The sequence below is a fragment of the Octopus sinensis genome, linkage group LG4 (assembly GCF_006345805.1).
Source record: "Octopus sinensis linkage group LG4, ASM634580v1, whole genome shotgun sequence".
Classification (NCBI taxonomy): domain Eukaryota; kingdom Metazoa; phylum Mollusca; class Cephalopoda; order Octopoda; family Octopodidae; genus Octopus; species Octopus sinensis.
Window position 1 is genome coordinate 79029095 of NC_043000.1, and position 25150 is coordinate 79054244.

Below are 25150 nucleotides of genomic sequence, written 5' to 3' on the forward strand. Positions count from 1 at the left end.
TTCCGTAATTTGTCTGATTGTTGCATCTATTCTATGTGTGGACAAGATTTTAACCTCTATGTTGTTGATTGATCCCCCGTGTTCCTGCTCGGCGTGTTGGTACAGAATCGATGAGCTCTTTCCTTCCTTAAGTTCTCTCCAATGCACATTTACCTGCTCTCCTATGCTTCGTGCCGTTTCCCCTACGTATGTCGTTGTCTTGTTACTGCATCGTCCCTCTATACATCTTATACTATAGACTACATTTCTGGCTTTACAGTTTGTTTGTGAGTTAAATCTACACACAGTACAGTACCTATCCATACAGGGTGTTCTACTAAATGGGTAGGTACTACCGATTATAGATTTGATAGTGTTGCCTTGCTTTTCAACAACCTTAATCCTTAGCTTAAGTTTGTCTTGGGTCCTTCTAAAGCGGTACGCTAGTTCACCTCTAAGGGTGGTGTCAACGAACATGACACTCTGGTATTTATGGCTATCATACCAAGAGTTGGCCTTCCCTATTTTCTTCTTTGTCTTTTCTATAGTGTTCTATGACTTGCTCCTATAGAGTGGGCAAATCCCATTCCTATCATTACATAATATATTATCAAATTTCTTTATATGTATATATATATATAAATTAAAAAGTAAAAGAGTCAAAAGAAGAGTAAGTACGGTTAGGCAGCTTTTTAATCGCTACAAATGTTTCGATACATACAGATCCTCGAATATACGGGATTTAAAGTTAAGTTTAGTTTAAATTATGTAACGATTTACCTGCCTGTATAAGAAGATCTATATGTACCTCTTCAGGCGATACTCAGTTGCTGTCTCTTATATGTTGTTAACAGAACACACCTCAACTATATATATATATATATATATATATATATATATATATATATATATATATATATATATATATATATATATACATTTTTGCATAATAAGATAAAAAAAAACAAGGCTGTATAGATATTAGAGCATTTATAGATAGAAGGTCTTACAGCTGATTCTATTATTAATAACATCCCTTCATCGGAGACGGTGCGAGAGGAAAAATTAAGTCATAGTTAGTTTCGATGTGATACAAATAGAGAGTGAGGTGGAAGAAAGAAAACAGATGTAAGATATGTATGGGTATTGAATTCGTAAATCCGTTTTATTGGCATAAAGGTATATATAAGTATATAAGCATAAAGGTATATATACATATCTTACATCTATTTTCTTTCCTCCACCTCACTCTCTATTTGTATCATATCAAAACTAAATATGGCTTAATTTTTCCTCTCACACCGTCTCCGATGAAGGGATATTATTGATTAATATCCTAGAAACAGCTGTAAGACCTACTATCTATAAATGCTCTAATATCTATACAGCCTTGGTTGTTTATCTTATTACGCAAAAAGATTCTTATACACACATGCTGATATAGACACACACAAACATATACACACACAGACATATATAAGATGGGCTTCTTTCAGTTTCCGTCTACCAAATCCACTCACAAGGCTTTGGTCGGCCTGAGCTTATACTAGAAGACACTTGCACAAGGTGCCACGTAGTGGGAATGAGTCCGGAACTATGTGGTTAGTAAGCAAACTACTTTTTAAAAAAATTTTGCCATAAAGGCATGATACAGAGTAGCTTTATGGCCGGACAAAGACATTGATGAGGTGAATGATGAAAAGGTTGATATTAATGGGAGAAATTTTTCCTTCTCTAAAACATTATTCGCTTCTTTTTTCACAGAAAAAGAGAAAACAAGGTAATGAACCTCTTACTAGAGTTTTACAATTTTGGGACTAATAGTCCATTTAAGAATTGGAGCGTTAAGCTTCTTAAACACAACAACATGCAATAAACATTAAACATTGTACAATAAACATTATAACACTGAGGCTTTTCAACCTCTTGTCACTATTCCTCCCCAACATCGCTTGTGCCCGTTTACTCCGCCAATCCCCACGCCTCATTCAAGACCAAGGCGGGATCAGAGCCGGCGTCGCCCGGCCACAAGCGATATTCCTCATTGAGTCCCTGCAGTCTATACGTCACGGGTAACTTCATGACCTCCACAGCTATCTGCGGAGGCCATTCGGGATCCTGTGTGAAGGCTAAAGGTACTACCTTATGGTGCTTTTCCACCACCTCTTGTACCTCTCCGCCTCTGTAGAAGAAAACCAATAGTTCCTTTTCCTCCGGGTTCGAGGTAGTCAATTCTACCATTGGCAGCACAATTCCCCCCAATGGTGTCTATTCTCTTGCCGGTGGCACAACCCATACCTGCAAGGTTCCGGGACATTCCGGTGCTATGTCACAGACTGCCGGTAGTGTACCGTTTCTCTTCCTCTTGGTCTTGCTTTTCTCTCAACTGAGGGAGGGTGCGTCTCCTCCATGACCGGGAGATTCGCCTCCCCTCCCTCATCCCTAGGATCCTTCGGTGAACACCCATTGTTGCTCACCTTCTTCCTCTTGTGGCCCTTGTTTTAGGACTCCTCCGTTTCCTCGGCCGTCTTCGTTCCTTCTTCTACAGAGGTCTCAATCAACTGCTCCAGGATTTTGCTTTGTTCCTGAGGAAGTTTTTCTTTATATGGTCAGACTCCAGGCACCGATGACACCTGGGGCGGGGTGCGACCCTCAAGAAGCACCGGATAAAATATGGCATAACAAGATTCATTGCTGATTGGGTCCACTGTGTCAAAACAGCTTTTGACCCAACCCAATCAGCTGCAGGAAGAATTTTCACGTTGATGAGCCTGGCTCCGCTGCCAACCAGACCCTGACGGAGAGTATCCTCTATCCACTGGAGTTCAATTCCGTGTGGCAAACAACAGACCCAAGCCCTCGTCAATTTTTTTCCCACAATAAGTGGGAAGAGGGCTGGTTCACAAAACTGACAACCTCCTCTGGTGTGTCAAACAGCAACCACACCGTTGCATATTTGACACCCCTACAGATATACTTAATGGTTGGAAGATGTTCCGCCAACTCCTGCTTAATCATCTGCTTGGAGTAGACGGCAATGGTGTCGGGAACCTTCGAATACGTTCTCAACACCACCGTCCTCTTCTCTTGCTGTCTGAACCACTCCTTAGGTAGGACAGTCTCCCACTCTACAATCTTATCCGTATTTTGCTATGTTTTAAATTAAAAAGTAAAAAGTCCAAAACAATATTTCACAAATTTCAAAAAGAAAAGAGAGAAATCAAAAGGAAACAAAAGGGAAGAAGAGAAAAAGCAAACAGTTCAATAAGAAAGTCCCAATAGAAGAAGAAATCAACAGTTCAACAAAACACAGCAAAAAAGCTTCTGGGTATTCAGGTACTCCAAGCTTTATGGTGCTCCGAATAGAACCTGGACTGCTCCACTTGAAATACAGCTTTCCAATTATTGGTAAACGTAGTTTTAAAAATACACTCTATTTACAAACAGCAAACAACTTTTGGTGGCAGGATTCGTCACCAAACTATACTTCTCACAATGAGAAAAAAATTTCACTTCATGAGAACACTTGAAATACAGCTTTCCAATAAATGGTAAACGTTGTTGTAAAAACACACACTATTAAAATGTGAACAACTTTTGGTTGAAGGATACGTCCCCAAACTGTACTCTCACAATGAGAAAAAAATGTTCACTTAATGTGAACAATATTGATGAACCGCACGCAGACCAACATCCTGAATCCAGTGAAGATTCCCTGTTTGTAAAAAATAAAGCCACAGATAACAACCCCCACTGGACCCAAGAGACAAAAGTCTTACCCTGCAGCAGTTTCTTTTCGCACGCTAAACACTGCAGGCTATCTTCCTTAGTGCAAAACACAATGACACATGCGTACACTGACAACAAAGACTCGTGGGAATAAGGTTAGCAAGCTCCTTACCACACAGCAACTCCTGTGCCTAGTAAATATAAACAACAAGGCATACAACACTATTGTACAAATCACCCTTTACTAACTAGAGACCCCAAAATTAACAACATCCTGAAAACATAAATTCATCATATGCAAAAGCAACACAAATCGCTAAAGAGACTTCTAGCAAATGTGAAGCTTTGCGCAACAACTACAAACCCAAATGTTAAGAAATGGCGTAGGAATGGCTGTGTGGTAAGTAGCTTGCTTACGAAACTTGAGTGGATTGGGTAGACGGAAACTGAAAGAAGCCCGTCGTATATATGTTTCTGTATATATATATATATATGTGTGTGTGTGTGTGTGTGTGTGTGTGTGTGTGTGCGTGCGTGTGCGTGTGTATGTGTGTGTGCATGTATGTATGTGTTTGTGTGTCTGTGTTTGTCCCCCCCCCAACATCGCTTGACAACCGATGCTGGTTTGTTTACATCTCTGTAACTTAGCGGTTCGGCAAAAGAGACCCATAGAATAAGTACTAGGCTTACAAAGAATAAGTCCCGGGGTCGAATTGCTCGACTAAAGGCGGTGCACTAGCATGACCACAGTCAAATGACTGAAACAAGTAAAAGAGTAAAAGCGCCCAAACGGTGGAATATGCCCCAACCTACCTGAAGGCACGGATGTCCTTTTCAAACAAGGAGATAGGATCACGATTAAAACCAACTTCACTTGTGCCTCTGAGAACTTAATGTTTGAGATAACTTGCTCGGATTGTGGAACTCACTATATAGGACGGAGGAGTATGACATTGAGACGGAGAACCATTGTACATAAAGGGCAGATCCCGTTCCCGCAATACAAACAGATTCTTTTAAGTAAACACATATAGAGATCTGTATCAAAACAAATTTCACAGTTTTCTCCTTCTACCACTGCAAAGATATAATCTCTTCACAAGAATATTTAAATCAGAAAATTTATTCATCGAAAAATACAGATGTCTAAATATGCACGCATAACCAACTTTGATGTCAATACATATTTTAATTCACGATTACATACTCATCACTATACATATTTCTCCCCACAACTCTAGATTTTGCATTTTTGTGTATATATATATATATATATATATATATATATATATATATATATATATATATATATATACATATATTTCCACACCCTCGAAAGATTAATAATTATATTCCCTGTCCACAATAATCCTTAGATTTTCCTACTTGTCGAATCATTCATTCATAAACTCCACATACAACATGGACAAAACAATTTTTCTTAAGAAAATACGTGTTTAAATAAATCTTAATGTCATGATTAGTGAAAGTGAAACGTGTCGACAAACACAATATGAGGTACGCTAAAAATTATATTAAAACTATGTAGTGTGTGCATTTTCCACCTTTAATTTCTTTTATATATATATATATATATATATATATATATATATATATATATATATATATATATATATATATATATATATATATATATATATATATATATATATATACATCTTTATATATATGTATATATTTGTATGTATGTATGTGTGAATGTATACATAAGCGTTTGCACTTAGGTCCATATGCATGTATAGGTATCCGTGTATGGGGGTATCTGTATGAATATGTGGCTTTAGTTATATACATAAATGTGGTGTATATCCGTGGACGTGTAGATACGTCTGTATGTGTAAACACACATACGCACACACGCACACACATGTTGGGTTTGCAATTAAGTTTCGCCTTTTTTTAAATTTTAATTTTTAAAAGGTTTAATAAAATAGCAACTAATTAATCAATAATGTATTCATCGTTATTATTTATAGCTTCTTCCCAACGTTCAATAATATTTTCAATACCTCATTTGTAGAAATCACCCGATTTCGACTCGAAAATTTGATCCAACCAAGCTCTCAGTTCTACATCAGCATTGAACGAAATTCCGTGCATAGCATTTGAAAGAGATCTAAAGAGGTAGATATCCGTTGGTGCCAAATCAGGAGAGTACGTCGGGTGTGGCAACACTTCCCAGGCATGCGTTTGAATGGCTTCGTTGGTCATATTAGCGATATGAGGGCGGGCTCCATGCTGCCGATTAGGTCTTTTCTCTTGAATAACTGTGTTGAGTCGCTCCATCTGTTGAGCATAGAGTTCAGGCGTTGATCGTTTGGTTCCGTTGAAGCTATTTGTAATGGATAGTCCCTTCCCAGTCCCACCATACGCACATCATCTTACGCGGATGAAGATCTCGTTTCACGCACGGTGTCTCTTGTTTACCGGGGCTAAGCCATTCCATACGCTGCTTCATATGGATGTACAGGCACCATTTATCGTCCCCAGGAACGATTCGGTAAATAAATCGTTGCTTGTGTCCATGAGTTGAGCGGTGACGAGCAAGCAAACCAGCGGAGAATGTGGCTCGTTGATTCTTGTTGTTGTCACTCAAAGCATGCGGAACCCATGCTCCATACTTCTGAAATTTTCCCATCGAGTGAAGATGCTTCTCTATAGCCGTGTGGGAACATTCCATTTTCTCTTCATCATTGAAGGATATTCCAATACCCTCTAGAAAGGAAATTATTTTGAAACTTATTAATAATATTAAGGATTTTGTTTCTAGAATTAAATGGAAAGCTTACTATTATAACTATTATATATCTAATCTTAATGATAGTATGAATGATAATTTTACCTCTAATTTTAAATCCAAAAAGGAACCTCCATTTAATAAAGAATTACAAATACTAGAAGATAATATTTGGAAGGTTGTGAAAAATATTAACTTTCATAAATACCCAAATAGAAATAATGAATATTTAAGAAATTTAGCAATTAGAATTAAAGATATGAGAAATATGGATGGTATTATAGTACAATCTGATAAAACTAGGAATTTATATAAATTGGATGTTAAATTATATGATAAACTTTTAGAGAAAGAAATAATTAAAAAATATAAAATTGTTCCAGATAGTAAACTTTATAATATTAATAAGGCCTCTAAATTAGTAATGATAAACTATGAATTGGATAATAAAACTGAAACTTATGTACCTATGCACCCCAGAATAACTCTGAAGGACCATAAAGATAATTTTTATTCAGACCCTAAAGTTGGATTAATTTGTCCATGTAAATCTGACCTATTTTAGATAAATATATTAATAAATTAAATAAACTTAATTACTTAAAATTATGGTTTAATAATAATAATACTTTGAAATGGTTTAATAATATTAAAGATAAAAATCGTTATAAATTTATTCAAATAGATATAGATAATTACTATTCTTCTATTAATGAAATTGTGTTTAATAAGGCCCTTATTTTTGCAATGAATAAAGTGGGAATGACATTTGAAGAAGTTAATGTAATTAAAATGGCTAGGAAATCGCTCATTAAATATAAAAATAAATTATGGGCTAGGAAAGATACTAGGGATTTTTTTTGATATACCTATGGGAGCACCTGATTCTGCACAAGCTACTGATTTAGTAGGTATTTACCTTTTATCTGAACTCCAATTAGAAAATTTAAAGATAGAGGGTGGTTTATATAGGGATGACCTTCTACTAATTACTAAGAATTGCACTAATAGGAACCTAGAAGTATATAAGAAAAAACTTTATATTTTCTTTAAAAGATATGGTTTAAGTATTACTATATATAATGAGAATTCTAATGTTAATTATTTAGATGTTAATTTTAATCTAATTACAGGTAAAAAACAACCATATCATAAAATTAATGAGAACCTTAGATATATAAATGTTAATAGTAATCACCCACCTTCAATTAAAAAATCGTTGATTAATAATATAAGTAAACGTATATCATTACTTTCTTATGATATAGAGATTTTTAATAAACATGCTCCTTATTATAATGAGGCCCTTAGAGAGGCAGGTTATAATAGTAATATTAAATTTTATAATAAAAATAATGATAAAGATATAACTAATAATTTTAGAGATAAAAATATTAATAATAATTATAATAATTTTGTTAATAATAGTGGTAAAAATTTTAGAAATTATAAAAATAAAAATAAAATAAATAAAAATAAGAATAAAAACAAGAATAAAAATAAAAAAAATAAAGAAATAATAATAATAAAAATAAAATTAATAACTTTAATAATTCTTTAAATGTTGTACATACATATAAATCGGGTTGCATGGGTGGAGTGTGGAAGTGTGGGGCTGCATTGTGGGATATGTCTGTGTGTGTGTATGTATGGATGTATGTGTGTGTGTGTGTGTTTGTGTGCGTGTTTATGTGTGTTTATATGCATACACATGTATATGAGCGTGAGCATGTATATATATTTTTTGTATTTTGAAATTAGCTATTTCATCTTTAAATATGAGAAATTAAATATATTACGTCTTCATTATATACTATAGTTTATAGAGATTTTAGATTTTGATTATAATATTTATATATTTTTTCATTGATAATTTATATATATTAGTCATTTCAAATATCTATATAAGTAGATATAGACTAAAATGGATATTAGAATATGGATTTTCTACCTTATAAATTAAAGTTAATATTTAACATTATAGTTGATTTTGATATAATCATATTTATTAATAGAGTTTATTATAAATAGATTATTTTTTTCAGATTACGTAGATTATCTATATCTTAAAAATATTGATTATATTTTAGATTTGAAACCACCTGAAGAATGTCTACTATTCAAAGATGTGATGAAAAGAAGACATGAAACGATCGTAGTGGATATTAATAATTGTTAAATTTCTAAATTATATAACTTAATTTATGTATTGGATTAAGTCTTTCTTTTTTTGATTTGCATAATTGTGGTTTTGTCTCTAATTTGTATAATATATATATATATATATATATATATATATATATATATATATATATATATATATATTTTTCGATTCAATTTATTATTATTACTACTAGTATTGTTGTTATACATACATACATACATACAAACAAGCATATGTAATGATAATAATGGGTGGATGTAAACACATGAACAAAATAAGAATAAACAAAAACAACAAAAACAAAAACCAAAAAAATACAAAAAAAAATACAAAATACAAAATACAAATTACATGAACGTATAAAATTACAAATTACATGAACACATATAAACAGAAGATAAAAATATTACAGGCATTCCCCACATACACACACTAAATAAACATAAACGCACATAGAGATATAAGCATGCGCAAATGAAGACATACAATAGAAATACAAAATGGCTGACGGTTAGTAAGGAGAGACACAAATAAGTGAGAAGAAAACAAAAGACCACTGATGCGGTCACAGGAGTGTGAGGAAAGAACTCTGGCCGAAATAAGATTAAGAATAATGTAAAAAAATAAGTAACACTGAAGCAAAGTAACAACAAATATATAGTGCGTGTGTTTTTATTGGCTAGACTGGCAAAATGACCATTCCGAAATATAACAATATATATATATATATATATATATATACGTACGTATATACACATAGATACATACATACATATATACATACATTTATGTATATATATGTGTGTGTGTTGTGTGTGTGTATATAAATATAAACAAAGGGTAACAATTTTTAAAAATAAAATTTTTACAATTGGTCAGAATGCTTATTAAATGTCAGAGGAAATATATATCTATATATATAAAAGTGAAGTTGTGTGAGTGTCTGTCTCCTACGAATTAGATTCCTAACTACTCCCACATTTCGCGGTGCAGTTTAACCAAAACCGGGTATCTTATAGTCATGATTCATATCGAGCCCTTCTGGGTATTAGCGCGCGTCTACGATGAGTCTACCATTTTAAAAATAATTTACAATAATATTTTTCCATTTTAAAGCATATTTTTTTAATAAAGGGAAGTAACTCTCTAAAAATGTCTACGATGACTCAACGATTTAAAAAAAATTTAGCATAATTTTTTTTCCATTTTTAATGCATTTTTTGCTATTTTTTGGCTATAACTCTCTAAAAATGCTTTATAGTTATTTCCCTTACAAACCCGAGCAACGCCGGGCGATACTGCTAGTTTCTATATAATAGAGTATAGAAATTTATACACGGAGAGAATACCACCATGTCGACTTCTAATATGCTGAAAAGTGCAGTCAAAAGCGAAACCACGTTGCGTGTAGTCGAGCAGGATATGTAAATGAATAAAAATCTCAGTTACCCCTCTACCTATGAGTTTCTGAATTAATGACCAAACAAAACAATTAATTAGTCAATAAATTCATTTATTAACCATCCGTGGTTCACCAGTAGAGTCGCTGGGAAATGTATAATTATAAAACTATAATTATGAAACACTTCACTTAGGCGTTCTAGATTATCTGCTGATGTTGATATCTTCAACGATAAAGCCATATTTCATAGCTCTTCGTTACTTAAAGCAGGCTATAAAGAATAAAATTTCCGATATTAACGCTACTGACATAAATTCTTTCGCTACTCATCAGGACATGAAAACACGTCATAACGGTAATAACATTATAAATTTTAGTTCGAAAAACAACACTAAATCGAAAGATGAAATTTTGCAGTGTAAGGGAAATAACTGTTCTTTATATCCCTCTACACGTAATAAAAATAAGTCTAGGACTTCACAAGATAATTACCCTAACAACAATGTCTATCCTAGTAAAACTGTTTGGTTGATAATTCCATATGGTAATCAGATCAAATCCAACCGCTTTTACCAGTTTCGAGAACCTATAGATAACAATTTTCCAAAATATCCAAGCTACCATTCCATTATTAATTCAAACCGAATCAGGATAGGGTTTTTAAACACAAAAAACCTTTCACAAATCATCTCTTCGCATAACAAAAGTTGTTAAACTCAAATCCTCTTAACGAAAGTAATAACATTGATATTATTAACGATAATACTTTGAACAATACTTTGAACAATAATAACAGTAATATTAATATTTCTGATAGAAATTCGAATCGTATTCGTTTCTTTAGCAGTAATTCTAAGACTAGAATCTCTGTTTATGACTGAAAAATTACTTCAAGTTCTGAAGTATTATTTGTAAATATGTACAAAATCGTCTCAGTTGTCGAAAAGAATAAATAACCATTAATCTACATTTAGACATATCAATAAACGCAACAATACTGAGTATAGGACTTTAATTTGGTCTCTAAAGGAATATAACGAACAATTCGATCTGGAATGAAATATTCTATCTAGATCCTTCCCATATGACAAAGTAAATCTTTCTGCCCGCTCTGTAACGAAGAACAGTTTCTAGTCCTTTTTTCGGAGAATACACTTGTAAACACGTTTATCGTTGTAAACTTTGGCAAAACATACCTTTTAGCTCCTATAAGTAAATTCTGACGACCTATAAAATTCGAACTGTAACTCTCATCTTACATTTCATTTTCCCTACATACAACTATTTACAGCTACATATAACTATGTGGATGCGCGTGGTTAAGTGGTTAGGGTTTCAGCATTTTGACTGTGATTTCGATTCCTGGACCGGGAGACACGTTGTGTTCTTGAGCAAAACACTTCATTTCAGGTTGCTCCAGTCCACTCAGCTGGCAAAAATGAGTAAAACTGAGATGGACTGGCGTCACGTCCAGCTGAGTCACACATACGCCATAGAAACCGGGAAACCGGGCCCAAGAGCTTGGCTAGACTTTAAAAGGGCGCATTTATATATTATTTTAAGTAAGGCAAAGCTATAAAATATGGCTTTATCGTTGAAGATATCAACATTAGCAATCTTGAAAGTGTAAGTGAAATATTTCTTGTTATAGCCCTTGAATGGTAACTGAAGGAGCTAACGTATTTTAACTTTGTTGATGGTTTATGATATGGGGAAGAAGAAAAATTACATAAATTAAAGGTGATATCTAAAATGTTGGCTTTAGTGATGTTATCATCGAAAATAATAATGAAGCCCATATTTCGAAAAAATTAACCAACCTGTTTTTAATCCTTTGTAATGTTTGTTCAGAAACATTATGAAAGGGGCTTAGCTATGTGTCCGCCATTATCACGGATAAAAGCCAATATATACTTTGAGAATCCTTAGGAAAAAAACTACCTGAAGGATATTTATTTAAAATTCGCAAACTGAATTATGGCTGTTAAATGGTAAACGACATTAGAAACACCTAGAGCATTAGTAGCCTCTATTCTCCTTACTCCACTAACTTTAGCCTACTAACTTTAACCAAAATACATTCAAATATGCCTAAGTTAAATTCTTCATAATGGGAATGATTTATGGCTCTGACATATGTACTACCCGTTCCTCTATAAATAGAAAAAATTCTTGTTTGTTTCCATTGAACGAAACGAAGAAACCCCCTCCCCCATTGATAAATCTAAATAACAACGTGAACTCAGTGATAAAAAATCTACAGATGGAGAAGGACTTTCTACTACCATGTTCTTAATGATAAGATTAACCTCTCTGTCTATATATCTACCCTCTTTGTAATGTTGGCAAATGAAATAAGTATACAAATGTACATTGTGCATTTAATTAAAAAATGTCTATATGTGGCTGAAGATTGCTTTACATTTTAGAACTGATGTAATACTATCATTGTTTAATAAAATGAAGTAGCATGAAACGATTGTACTACACGACCTTGGATATCCTTGTTGCTTATTTTGATTATAATCGTCCCATTTGATTTATATGGATAATACCATACCAAATTCTGGTGCCTTTAACTTAAGTACCATACACATCTGAATCTAAATTTTGCTGAACTTATATATACATATATATGCATACATATATATGTATATATATACATAAACACACAAGCACACACACACACATATATATATTTATATATATGTATGTATTATGTATATGTGTGTGTGTGTTCAGGTATGTATTTTAAAGTCAGTTGGGTTTGAAGTTGGTGTATTTCTAGAGAACCGGAATACTCTACCCATATACTGGGTTATCAACACTCGGGATTCAAGCCAAGCAAAGGCCGGAATATATCTGATGACCAAAATCTACGTTTCACGTCACATGGTTTGGCAAAGAGAAAATGATACAATGAAATTAAAGAAGATAAAGAAAATTCTTTAACACATCTGTAATTATTAGTTACACATTTTCCCGTACCGTCTCCATTTGCAACGCTAGTTTACGCAAAAATTATAAATGAAAAGTTACGTAATATATGTGGTTTTTGGCATTGGAGAGGCGCTAGAAAGACCTGCATCAAAGTTGTGTTATTACAGACGTCATTGTCATGTAAGTATCCGGAGGACATGAAAGTCAGAAAATTAAAACTGTGTATGCGGGATGGATCTGTGGGGAAGAAATTATGTGAGGGGCGAATGAAGAGGGTGGATACATGTCAAAATAAAAGGGAGAAAGTGAAGGAGAGGGAGGAAAACGAACAGAAGCCGAAGGAGAAGAATCGGAAGAAGGGAAGAAAGAAATAGAAGAAGAAAAGGGAGAAGAAGAAGAAGAAGAAGAAGAAGAAAAAAAAAGAGGAAGAAGAATAAGATGATGATGAAGAAGAAGAAGAAGAAGAAGAAGAAGAAGAAGAAGATGATGATGATGATGATGATGATGTAGAAGAAGAAGAAGAAGAAGAAGAAGAAGAAGAAGAAGAAGAAGAAGAAGAAGAAGAAGAAGAAGAAGAAGAAGAAGAAGAAAAAGAAGAGGAAGGAGAAGAATTCTAGGTGTGTGACAACTGGTACTGTCAAGGCCATTTTTGACAATGTTCATCAAAGGGAACACTATATAATTAACCACGCAGCGACATTAGACGGTGACAACTTAAAGTGAAAAGTTCTAATACGTAAATAACTAGACAATCGTCCGGATGAGGAAGTTAAAGATGTATGTTGTGTTGCGAGGTAAAATTTATGATGTTACAATGTTTCGGCACTGGGAGAGAGGTACAAGTAGTAATAGTAAAAGACGATCATACATACAGAAATGTACACAAACACACAGGTACACACACACATACTTGTTGTGGAGCGGTCTGTGTATATCTGTGCAAATATAAGAGTAATCGTCTGAGTATGAGTGCGTGAGCGTGTGATTGTGTCTGTGTACGTGAGTGAGCATGTGTTTGGGTACGTGTGTGTGTGTCCACGCGTGTCTTCGATCCAAATGTGTATGTGTCTCTATGTGTGTGTTTGTGTATGCATGTATTTACATCGATACATACAAGACCTCACATACACGTACAAATAAATCTACACACAAACACACGCACACGCACAAAAAGACACCCACACGATCGTATAGATGTATCAGCCCATCCATACAAACACGGATATACGCACATACATACGTACATACATACATACATACACACATACATACTACAAACATGCATACACATATATACGTAAATAAATACATACACAGATACATTCATACATATATATATATATATACATGTTTCCGTACACACGCTCATACATACATATATGTACACATATATACATATACACACACTCACACACACACACACACACACACATATATATATATATATATATATATATATATACATATATATGTATAAATGTGTGTGTGTGTGTATACATTAAAATATATATATGTCTCATATATTAAAAGAGATTTGTGTGTGGTGCGTGTGTGTGTTCGTGTGTGTGTGTGTGTGTGTGTGTGTGTGTGTGTGTGTGTGTCTGTGTGTGTATGTGTGCGTTGTTTCCTTATGGATTCGAAAACTGAGTTGCCGAAATTGACGTATGAGGTATCACAATATTTAGTAAACTTTCGTCTAATAAATAAAGTATAATTTTTGAACAAGAACTCTTTTTTACTCCAATGATTACCTCGATAACCATGTCGGCTCGCACAATGTTGAGGCTTTCACCGAAGAGTAACCACTCTACCTGAACACTCTTAAAATACATGGATTTTTACGAAGGAATACTCCCGAAGATATACCCGTCAAGTTTGTTAGAATTATTTTTGTAGATAATCGTTTAACGTGAAGTGTCTTTGTTTAGTCCAGAATTCCTCCGATGTAGCACACCCATCGCATATTTTACTTCTTTTCTTCTACCTGAAATACTGTACATCTGTATTTTGATTTGTTTAACAGAGATTTGGCTGCTATTGTAGTAGATCAAGTAACAACAGAGACACTTCTATGTGTGTGTTTTGTTGTGGTGAACCCCACATTTTCTTAGAATATTTTGCACAATAACTTTTAAAGAAATCTGCACATCTTACGGCTAACCATTTAACTTCTATCGATTGTCCCCATGATGACGTATCCCCTGAAAAAATCCCGTTGATCATTCTGAGCTCAGTGCGTATTTCAATCTGGCTTTTATTTTTAGATCTCTGCCTGATAAAGTGACAACTTTGAGACATAGTAGGACAAAATACTCGATTTAACAAAAATTGTACGCACACGCGTGCGCACACACACACACACACACACACACACACACAAACACATTATTTCTAGTTAATTTTTTTTTTTTTCAGATCATTAAATCGGAATATCAAGCTAAGAAAAACGAGTATTTTCGATACCTCATTATTTTTGCTATTAATCAAGGTTCTAAGGCCGCAAAAGCTGCTCTCGACATTTGTGCTGTGTATGGAGAGGGTGCCATAGCTCAAAGAACCGCTCGTGATTGGCATGCCAAATTCAAAAATGGAAATTTTGACCTGAAAGATGTACCTCGTTCTGGCCGTACAGTTGAGTTCAATGAAGAGCGATTTAACCAACTCGTCAAACGACAAGGGAACTGGCAGAGAAAATGGAATGTTCCCACACGGCTTTAGAGAAGCATCTTCACTCGATGGGAAAATTTCAGAAGTATGGAGCATGGGTTCCGCATGCTTTAAGTGACCACAACAAAAATCAACGAGCCACATTCTCCGCTGGTTTGCTTGATCGTCACCGCTCAACTCATGGACAGAAACAACGATTTCTTTACCGAATCGTTACTGGCGACGAAAAATGGTGCCCGTATATCCATATGAAGCAGCGTAAGGAATGGCTTAGCTCCGGTAAACAAGCGACACCGCGCGTGAAACAAGATCTTCATCCGCGTAAGATGATGTTGTGCGTATGGTGGGACTGGGAAGGGAGTATCCATTACGGATTATTTGAACGGAACCAAACAGTCAATGTGGAACTTTATGGTCAGTTGATGGAACAACTCAACATGGCTATTCAAGAGAAAAGACCTAATCAGCAGCATGGAATTCTATTGTTGTACGACAAAGCCCGCCCTCATATCGCCAATATGACCAAGGAAGCCATTCGAACGCATGCCTGGGAGGTGTTGCCACACCCGCCGTACTCTCCTGATTTGGCACCAACGTTTTTCCACCTCTTTCGATCTCTTTCAAATGCTATGCGCGGAGATTCGTTCAATGCTGATGCAGAACTGAGAGCTTCGTTGGATAAATTCTTCGAGTCGAAATCGGATGATTTCTACCAACGAGGTATTAAAAATCTTGTTGAGCGATGAGAAGAAGCTATAAACAACAAGGTTGGATACATTATTAATTAATTAGTTGATATTTGATTAAACCTTAAAAAAAATTAAAATTTCAAACACGGCTGAACTTATTTGCCAACCCAATATATGTGTGTGTGTGCGTATGTGTGTGTATCCATACAAACGTATCTACACGCTCACGGATATGCCCCATACATATGTATATAACTAAAGTCACATATTCATGCTGACACCCCCATACACGTATACCTATATATGCATATGCACTTAAGTACACACGCTTATGTATACAGTCACACACATATACACATACAAATACATACATATATAAAAAGTTATATATATATATATATATATATATATATATATGAAAGAAATTAAAGGTGGTAAATGCACACAATACATCGTTTTAATATAATTTTTAACATATCTCATATTTTTTATCGACCCGTTTCACTTTCGCAAACATGACATTGAGATTTATTTAAACAGGTATTTTCATAATAAAAATTGTTTTGTCCATGTTGTATGTGGAGTTTATGAATGAATGATTCAACAAGTAGGAAAATCTAAGGCGAGGTAATTGGCAATTGTTACTATTGTGGACAGGGAATATAATTATTCATCTTTCGAGTGAGTAGAAATATATATATATATATACAAAAAAATACAAAATCTAGAGTAGTGGGGGAGAAATATGTACAGTGATGGGTATGTAATCGTGAATTAAAATATATATAGACATCAAAGTTGGTTATGCGTGCATATTTAGTCGTCTTCTGTATTTTTAGATGAATAAATTTTCCTATTTAAACATTATTGCAAAGAGATTGTATCTTTTCAGTGGTAGAAGGAAGAAACCGTGTAATTGGTTTGATGTTACCTGCACATCTCTCTATATGTTTACTTAAAAGAACCTGTTTGCATTGCGGGAACGGGATCTGCCCTTTATGTACAATGGTTCTCCGTCTCAATGTCATACACGTCCGTCCTTTATAGTGATGCCCACAACCAAGCAGGTTATGTCATAAATTAAGTTCTCTTAGGCACAAGTAAAATTGGTTTTAATCGTGATCCTATTTCCTTGTTTGAAAAGGAAAGCCGTGCCTTCAGGTAGGCTGGGGCATGTTCCACCGTTTCGGCTCTTTTATTCTTTTACTTGTTTCAGTCATTTGATTGTGGCCATGCTAGTGCACAGCCTTTAGTCGAGCAAATCGACCCCAGGAGTTATTCTTTGTAAGTCTAGTACTTATTCTATCGGTCAAGTGGGGGTTGTTGTCAGAGGCTTTATTTTTTACAAACAGGGAATCTTCACTGGATTCAGGATGTTGGTCTGCGTGCGGTTCATCAATATTTTTCACATTAAGTGAAAATTTTTTCTCATTGTGAGAAGTACAGTTTGGGGACGTATCCTTCAACCAAAAGTTGTTCACTTTTTAATAGTGTGTGTTTTTACAACAACATTTACCATTTATTGGAAAGCTGTATTTCAAGTGTTCACATGAAGTGAAATTTTTTTCTCACTGTGAGAAGTATAGTTTGGTAACGTATCCTGCCACCAAAATTTGTCTGTTGTTTGTAAATAGAGTGTATTTTTAAAACTACGTTTACCAATAATTGGAAAGCTGTATTTCAAGTGGAGCAGTCCAGGTTATATATATATATATATTCAAAATAAGCAACAAGGATATCCAAGGTAACGTAGTACAATCTTTTCATGCTGCTTCATTTTATTAAACAATGTAAATATTACATCAGTTTTAAAATGTAAAGCTTTCTTCAGCCACATCATAAGCAGTTGTCCTAAAATTTTCATCACAGTATTATCTCCCGATGAGACATGATGTTGTAGCTAGGACACTCTATATTAAAACCGGTCGGAATGATAACTCGGAGGACAAAAAAAAAAGAACCCACAATATGGTAGAAGCCATAGCCAATCATATTAAAAAGGAGTAATGATGGAACCTCCCAGTGAAGAAGTCAATAGAACTGTAAGTACAACACACCTGATATAATGATTTGTGATAGAGAAAATGTGTTGAGTTGGAGAAATTAGCTGCCCAGCGGATGTTAGCATAAAGCTGAAGATCAGTAAAAAAGAGAATACCTACACAGAACTATTGAGAAATCTGCAATTACTCTATCCAGATTACAAGTTCAGGTTTATACCTGTAATTATTGGGGCCCTGGGATATGTAACACATTGCCTAAATACCAGTCTTGAGAAAGTTAGGCTTCCCGAAACCAGAAAGGAGAAAGCTAATTCGAAGTCTACTGTCCCAATCCATCACTAGAACTTCAAATATCTGCAAAAATTTCCAGAAGTTTATCATTTAAATATATATGAGCATGTCTAGATATGCAAATATATGCTTGAGAATATATACATAAGACAAAACATACAAATCTGCAAATATATATACGTACATACATACATACATACATACATACATACATACATACATACATACATGCATACATACATACATACATACATACATACATACATACATACATACATACATACATACATACATACATTCATACGTACATACATTCCATGAAGGAGCCTTGGATCTAGGTTAGAAACCGGATCTTTCTCTATTGGCAAGAGTTCTGAGCAATAACATACATATATACATACATACTTACATACATATGTACATGCATACATATATACAAAGAACCTGATGCATTAGTTACTGCCACTGAGAGGATTACAAAGGACTGGCAAACAATTTTCACACTCATTGACCAACAAAACACTTAAAATTTTATGGATAACCTGAAGAGTTCACATGATCTAACAGCACTTGGACATCTTCCTGGTGGGGCCAGAGTATAGAGGTGTCATCAACATATCGAAGCCATAGTGTTGGTTTTAGTAGTGTCGATCCTAAAGCCAAATTCTCAAAGTATATATTGGCTTTTATCGGTGATAATGGCGGACACATAGCTAAGCCCCTTTCATAATGTTTCTGAACAAACATTACAAAGGATTAAAAACAGGTTGGTTAAATTTTTCGAAATATGGGCTTCATTATTATTTTCGATGATAACATCACTAAAGCCAACATTTTAGATATCACCTTAAACTTATGTAATTTTTCTTCTTCCTCATATCATAAACCATCAACAAAGTTAAAATACGTTAGCTCCTTCAGTTACCATTGAAGGGCTATAACAAGAAATATTTCACTTCCACTTTCAAGATTGCTAATGTTGATATCTTCAACGATAAAGCCATATTTTATAGCTTTGCCTTACTTAAAATAATAAATAAATGCGCCCTTTTAAGGCCTAGCCAAGCTCTTGGGCCCGGTTTCCCGGTTTCTATGGCGTATGTGTGACTCAGCTGGACGTGACGCCAGTCCATCTCAGTTTTACTCATTTTTGCCAGCTGAGTGGACTGGAGCAACCTGAAATGAAGTGTTTTGCTCAAGAACACAACGCGTCTCCCGGTCCAGGAATCGAAATCACAGTCATGATGCTGACACCCTAACCACTTAGCCACGCGCATCCACATAGTTATATGTAGCTGTAAATAGTTATATGTAGCGAAAAATAAAATGTAAGATGATAGTTACAGTTCGAATTTTATAGGTCGTCAGAATTTACTTATCTCTCTCTATATAAACGGCAGTTTGTCTGTGCGTTTACTGTGTGTCTGTTTTCTCGTACCCTCACTCTGACCACGGCTTTCAACCGATTCTGATGAAACTTGACACACACATAGCCCAATGTCATAATTCAAAACTAACGCAGCGAAAATTTTGAAAATTTCCCCCAGTTCTGAAAAAAATCGATAAATTCGACATGGGGTCGAGAATCTGAAACCCAAACCACAGACCGTCTAGGGGACGCAACTCCACCTTTTTAACCCTCAAAACAAATTTACCATCATTTTTTTTCCATTTTTTTGCTATTTTTTGGCTATAACTCTCTAAAAATGCTTTATAGTTATTTCCCTTACAAACCTGAGCAACGCCGGGCGATACTGCTAGTAGGAACTAAAGGTATGTTTTGCCAAAGTTTACAACGATAAACGTGTTTACAAGTGTATTCTCCGAAAAAATGACTAGAAACTGTTCTTCGTTACAGAGCGGGCAGAAAGATTTACTTTGTCATATGGGAAGGATCTAGATAGAATATTTCATTCCAGATCGAATTGTTCGTTATATTCCTTTAGAGACCAAATTAAAGTCCTATACTCAGTATTGTTGCGTTTATTGATATGTCTAAATGTATATTAAGGGTTATTTATTCTTTTCGACAACTGAGACGATTGACTACCTATGTAAAAATAAGACTTCAGAACTGGAAGTAATTTTTCATTCATAAACAGAGATTCTAGTCTTAGAATTACTGCTAAAGAAACGAATACGATTCGAATTTCTATCAGAAATATTAATATTACTGTTATTGTTCAAAGTATTGTTCAAAGTATTATCGTTAATAATATCAATGTTATTATTTTCATTAGGAGGATTTGAGTTTAACAACTTTTGTTATGCGAAGTGATGATTTGTGAAAGGTTTTTTGTGTTTAAAAACCCTATCCTGATTCGGTTTGAATTAATAATGGAATGGTAGCTTGGATATTTTGGAAAATTGTTATCTATAGGTTTACGAAAATGGTAAGAGCGGTTGGATTTGATCTGATTACTATATGGAATTATCAACCAAACAGTTTTACTAGGATAGACCTTGTTACTAGGGTAATTATCTTGTGAAGTCCTCGACTTATTTGTATTACGTGTAGTGGGATATAAAGAACAGTTAACTAACTTACACTGCAAAATTTCATCTTTCGATTTAGTGTTGACTTCCGAACTAAAATTTATATTGTTATTACCGTTATGACGTGTTTTCATGTCCTGATGAGTAGCGAAAGAATTTATGTCAGTAGCGTTAATATCGGAAATTTTATTCTTTATAGCCTGCTTTAAGTAACGAAGAGCTATGAAATATGGTTTTATCGTTGAAGATATCAACATCAGCAGATAATCTAGAACGCCTAAGTGAAGTGTTTCATAATTATAGTTTTATAATTATACATTTCCCAGCGACTCTACTGATGAACCACGGAATAAGTGAATTGATTGACTAATTAATTGTTTTGTTTGATCATTAATTCAGAAACACATAGGTATAGGGGTAACTGAGATTTTTATTCATTTACATAACCTGCTCGACTACACGCAACGTACCTTAAATAAGAATCTTTCTTTTCGTGGTTTCGCTTTTGATTGCACTTTTCAGCATATTAGAAGTCGACATGGTGGTATTTTCTCCGTGTATAAATTTCTATACTCTATTACATAGAAAAATATACGTCCTCTGACTTTTAATAAGCATTCTGACCAATTGTAAAAATTTTATTTTTAAAAATTGTTACCCTTTGTTTATATTTATATACATACACACACACAACACACACACATACACACATAAATGTATGTATATATGTATGTATATATGTATGTATATATATATATATATATATATATATATATATATATATATATATATATATATATATATATATATACATATAGGATATATATATATATATATATATATATATATATATATATAGGAAAAAAGCAACAAGAATGGATTAAAATATTGGTACAATATATATATATATGTGTATGTATGTATTATGTATGCATGTATGTATGCATGCATATATATATATGTATAAACTTGTTTTCAGACAAATATTTTGGTAAATATTGAAACCCGTAACAAAGTTATCTGCCGCCGTTTCTCCATAAACAAATATTATCGATATAGACTAGGAAGTTTGAATATACCAGTATGAGCAACCTCTTTTGGACTTATGTATACATGCATTTCGTAGTAACTTCCCTCCTCAGCATCGAATATCGCGAAGAGAGGAACTCCAAAAAGACTAATGAAAATGGTGTTAACTATTTTCTCAACAACGAGGATGTACACTAACGCATTTAAATATCTCTCAGGCATATCTCATTTGAACTAGTAAGTATTGCATATTCTCAATCAGTGATTGGTGCTTCTAATCAACATTTTATCTTAGCTGGGTAGCCGAAAAGCGTCATGATTCACAATGTTTTGATTGGTTTCCTATGACAGAAACCTCATCTCTTAGTTCGGAGGTACTTCTTTGTTAAATCAGAGTTACCTCTCTTCTCGTTACTTGATGCTGGTACAAGATAAGAGGTTCGAAAAACCATTCATCCCTCCAAACGGATAGGTACATAGATACATATATAATGTATGTATGTAGGAAGGTATGTATGTATTTATATAATCATGTATATATATATAAATATATATATATATAAATATATATATATATATATATATATATATATATATATATATATATATATATATATATATATATGTATACACACACATATACATACGTACAATTTTGTGGATAAACAAATTATGGATCCTAAATTAGGCGTGGTCGAATACGAGATTTTAATAGATGTTTTATTGAAGATAAGGTAATATTTAAGGTTTGATGGGAAGTTAGATTTTAGGATTTTAAAGAAAATTTTAGGTAGAGATTTAACTTGGAGGGAGAAAGATTCGGAATAGGATTATTTCATAATGTTAGCTGATGTAGTTCACCAGAATATAAACCAGTAATGGAAACAAATAAACATTAGATAGATCCGACCTGGGTCTTTAAGATAGAGAGATAAAAATCTGTCATTTCAGACCATGATGCTAGGAAATATCAAGGTAGAATTGTTCTGCGTAAATTTGCTCTGTTAATATATAAACATTAATATATTTGTACTTGGTATAATCGTCGTCTGTTAATATCTATATATTTATACTTGAATATTCATCGTCTGTAAATATATGAATATCTATCAATTTATACTTGAATATACATCCTTCATTTAATATATAAATATCTATATATTTATACTTGAATATTGATCGTCTGTATATATATAAATATCTATAAATTTATACTTGAATATACATCCTTCATTTAATATATAAATATCTATATATTTATACTTGAATATTGATCGTCTGTTAATATATAAAAATTTATAAATTTATACTTGAATATACATCCTTCATTTAATATATAAATATCTATATATTTATACTTGAATATTGATCGTCTGTTAATATATAAAAATCTATAAATTTATACTTGAATATACATCCTTCATTTAATATATAAATATCTATATATTTATACTTGAATAATCATCGTCTGTTAATATATAAATATCTATCATCCACGTTAAAAGTTTCCGGGTATAAGCTGAAATCATTTGAGCGCGACAAAGTGTTTTCTGTAATTAGAATCATTGGATCCCATCTGTTTATTCCATATATAAATATATAAACACACACACTCACACACACACATTCAAACACACATTTTCACACACACGCATACACAGGCATTCACGCACACACGCACACACACACATATATATACAGAGAGATAGACAGACAGACAGACATACATACAGACGGACAGGCAGATAAGTAAATAGATAGATAGATAGAGAGAGAGACAGAGAGAGAGAGCAACAGAGAGGTTTGGTATGTCTTTCTGACATACGGACAACGTGGTTCTGGGCTCAGCCCCATTACACGGCTGCTTTTGTGACTGACATCTAATATAACTTCAGGCCACCCGTGAAGCTTGTAAGTGGATTTCGTAGTCGCAAACTAAAAGAAGCTTGTCAAATATGTGTATGCAATTAAGTGTATATATGTGTGAAGTCATGTGTGCGTGGATGTGAGTATATTCCTCTCTCTGTGTGTGTGTGTGTGTATTTGTGTGTGCGTGTGTGTTTTTGGGTGTTTGTGTATGTGTCTGTGCATGTGTATGTATCTGTGTATATGTGTGTGTGTGCGTGCGTGTGTGTGTATATTCTTGAATTATTTTTTGTATCTTGTAACGTATATATATTCGGCATTAGTCTGAGCAAGTTTACTTGTTATATTCCAAACTACGCAAGGAAGCATAAGTTGAAGTAACAGATCTGAAAATAGTAGACGAGTTTGTTTCCTTGGGCAGCATACTCAGCTTTTATTGATTCCTAGACAAGGAAATATGAAAAGACTTCAGAAAGCAACTGCTTCCCTCAGGATTTACTTGTCTCATGTCTTGACCCAACAAATATTATTTGTGGCCGCATATGACTTTCCGATGCTGCGCTCATCAGTCATCAACAAATTCGTAAAGAAGACGACTATTGTACGTTCATAATTATACATTGTGTGACATGCAATAGGACGTTGAAATGTTTGCCAGTCCAGAGGTGGTTTAACTAAACACAATACATTATATCAGAATATGCTTCTGCATACTGATATACCTATAAGCAGCTTTGTTTGTGCAGTCTCTCGAAACACATGTAGAAGCTTAACAGGCATAAATAGCAACTGTGGTCGAATGTAAGATGTATTCCATGATGAGATATGACAACAACCTTGAGACATTGAATTGTTCTAACTATAGAAAATATAAGGAGTGGCTGTGTTGTAAGCAGCTGCTTTAACAACCACATAGTTCCGGGTTCAGTCCCACTGCGTAGCATCTTGGACAAGTGTCTCCTACTATAGCCTCCGGCCAATTGAAACCATGTGAGTGGATTTGGTAGACGGAAACTGAAATAAGCCCGTCATATATATGTATATATATATATATATATATATATATATATATATGTGTGTGTGTGTGTGTGTGTGTGTGTGTGTGTGTGTGTGTGTGTGTTTGTGTGTCTGTGTTTG

At 33.9% G+C, this 25150-nt stretch overlaps 1 protein-coding gene across 1 annotated transcript in view; it reads right to left on the reverse strand.

The window, feature by feature from the left end:
• LOC118763183 (kielin/chordin-like protein) overlaps nt 1–22599 on the reverse strand; it is a 42488-nt gene extending 19889 nt beyond the window's left edge. Inside the window, exons 1-2 of the mRNA XM_036502637.1 lie at nt 22548–22599; nt 21171–21395 (exon numbers count right to left, since the gene is read on the reverse strand). Of these exons, the coding sequence (XP_036358530.1) occupies nt 21171–21395; nt 22548–22599 (277 nt within the window). The remainder of the gene's footprint in view (nt 1–21170; nt 21396–22547) is intronic.
• Between the last annotated feature and the right edge of the window lie 2551 nt (nt 22600–25150).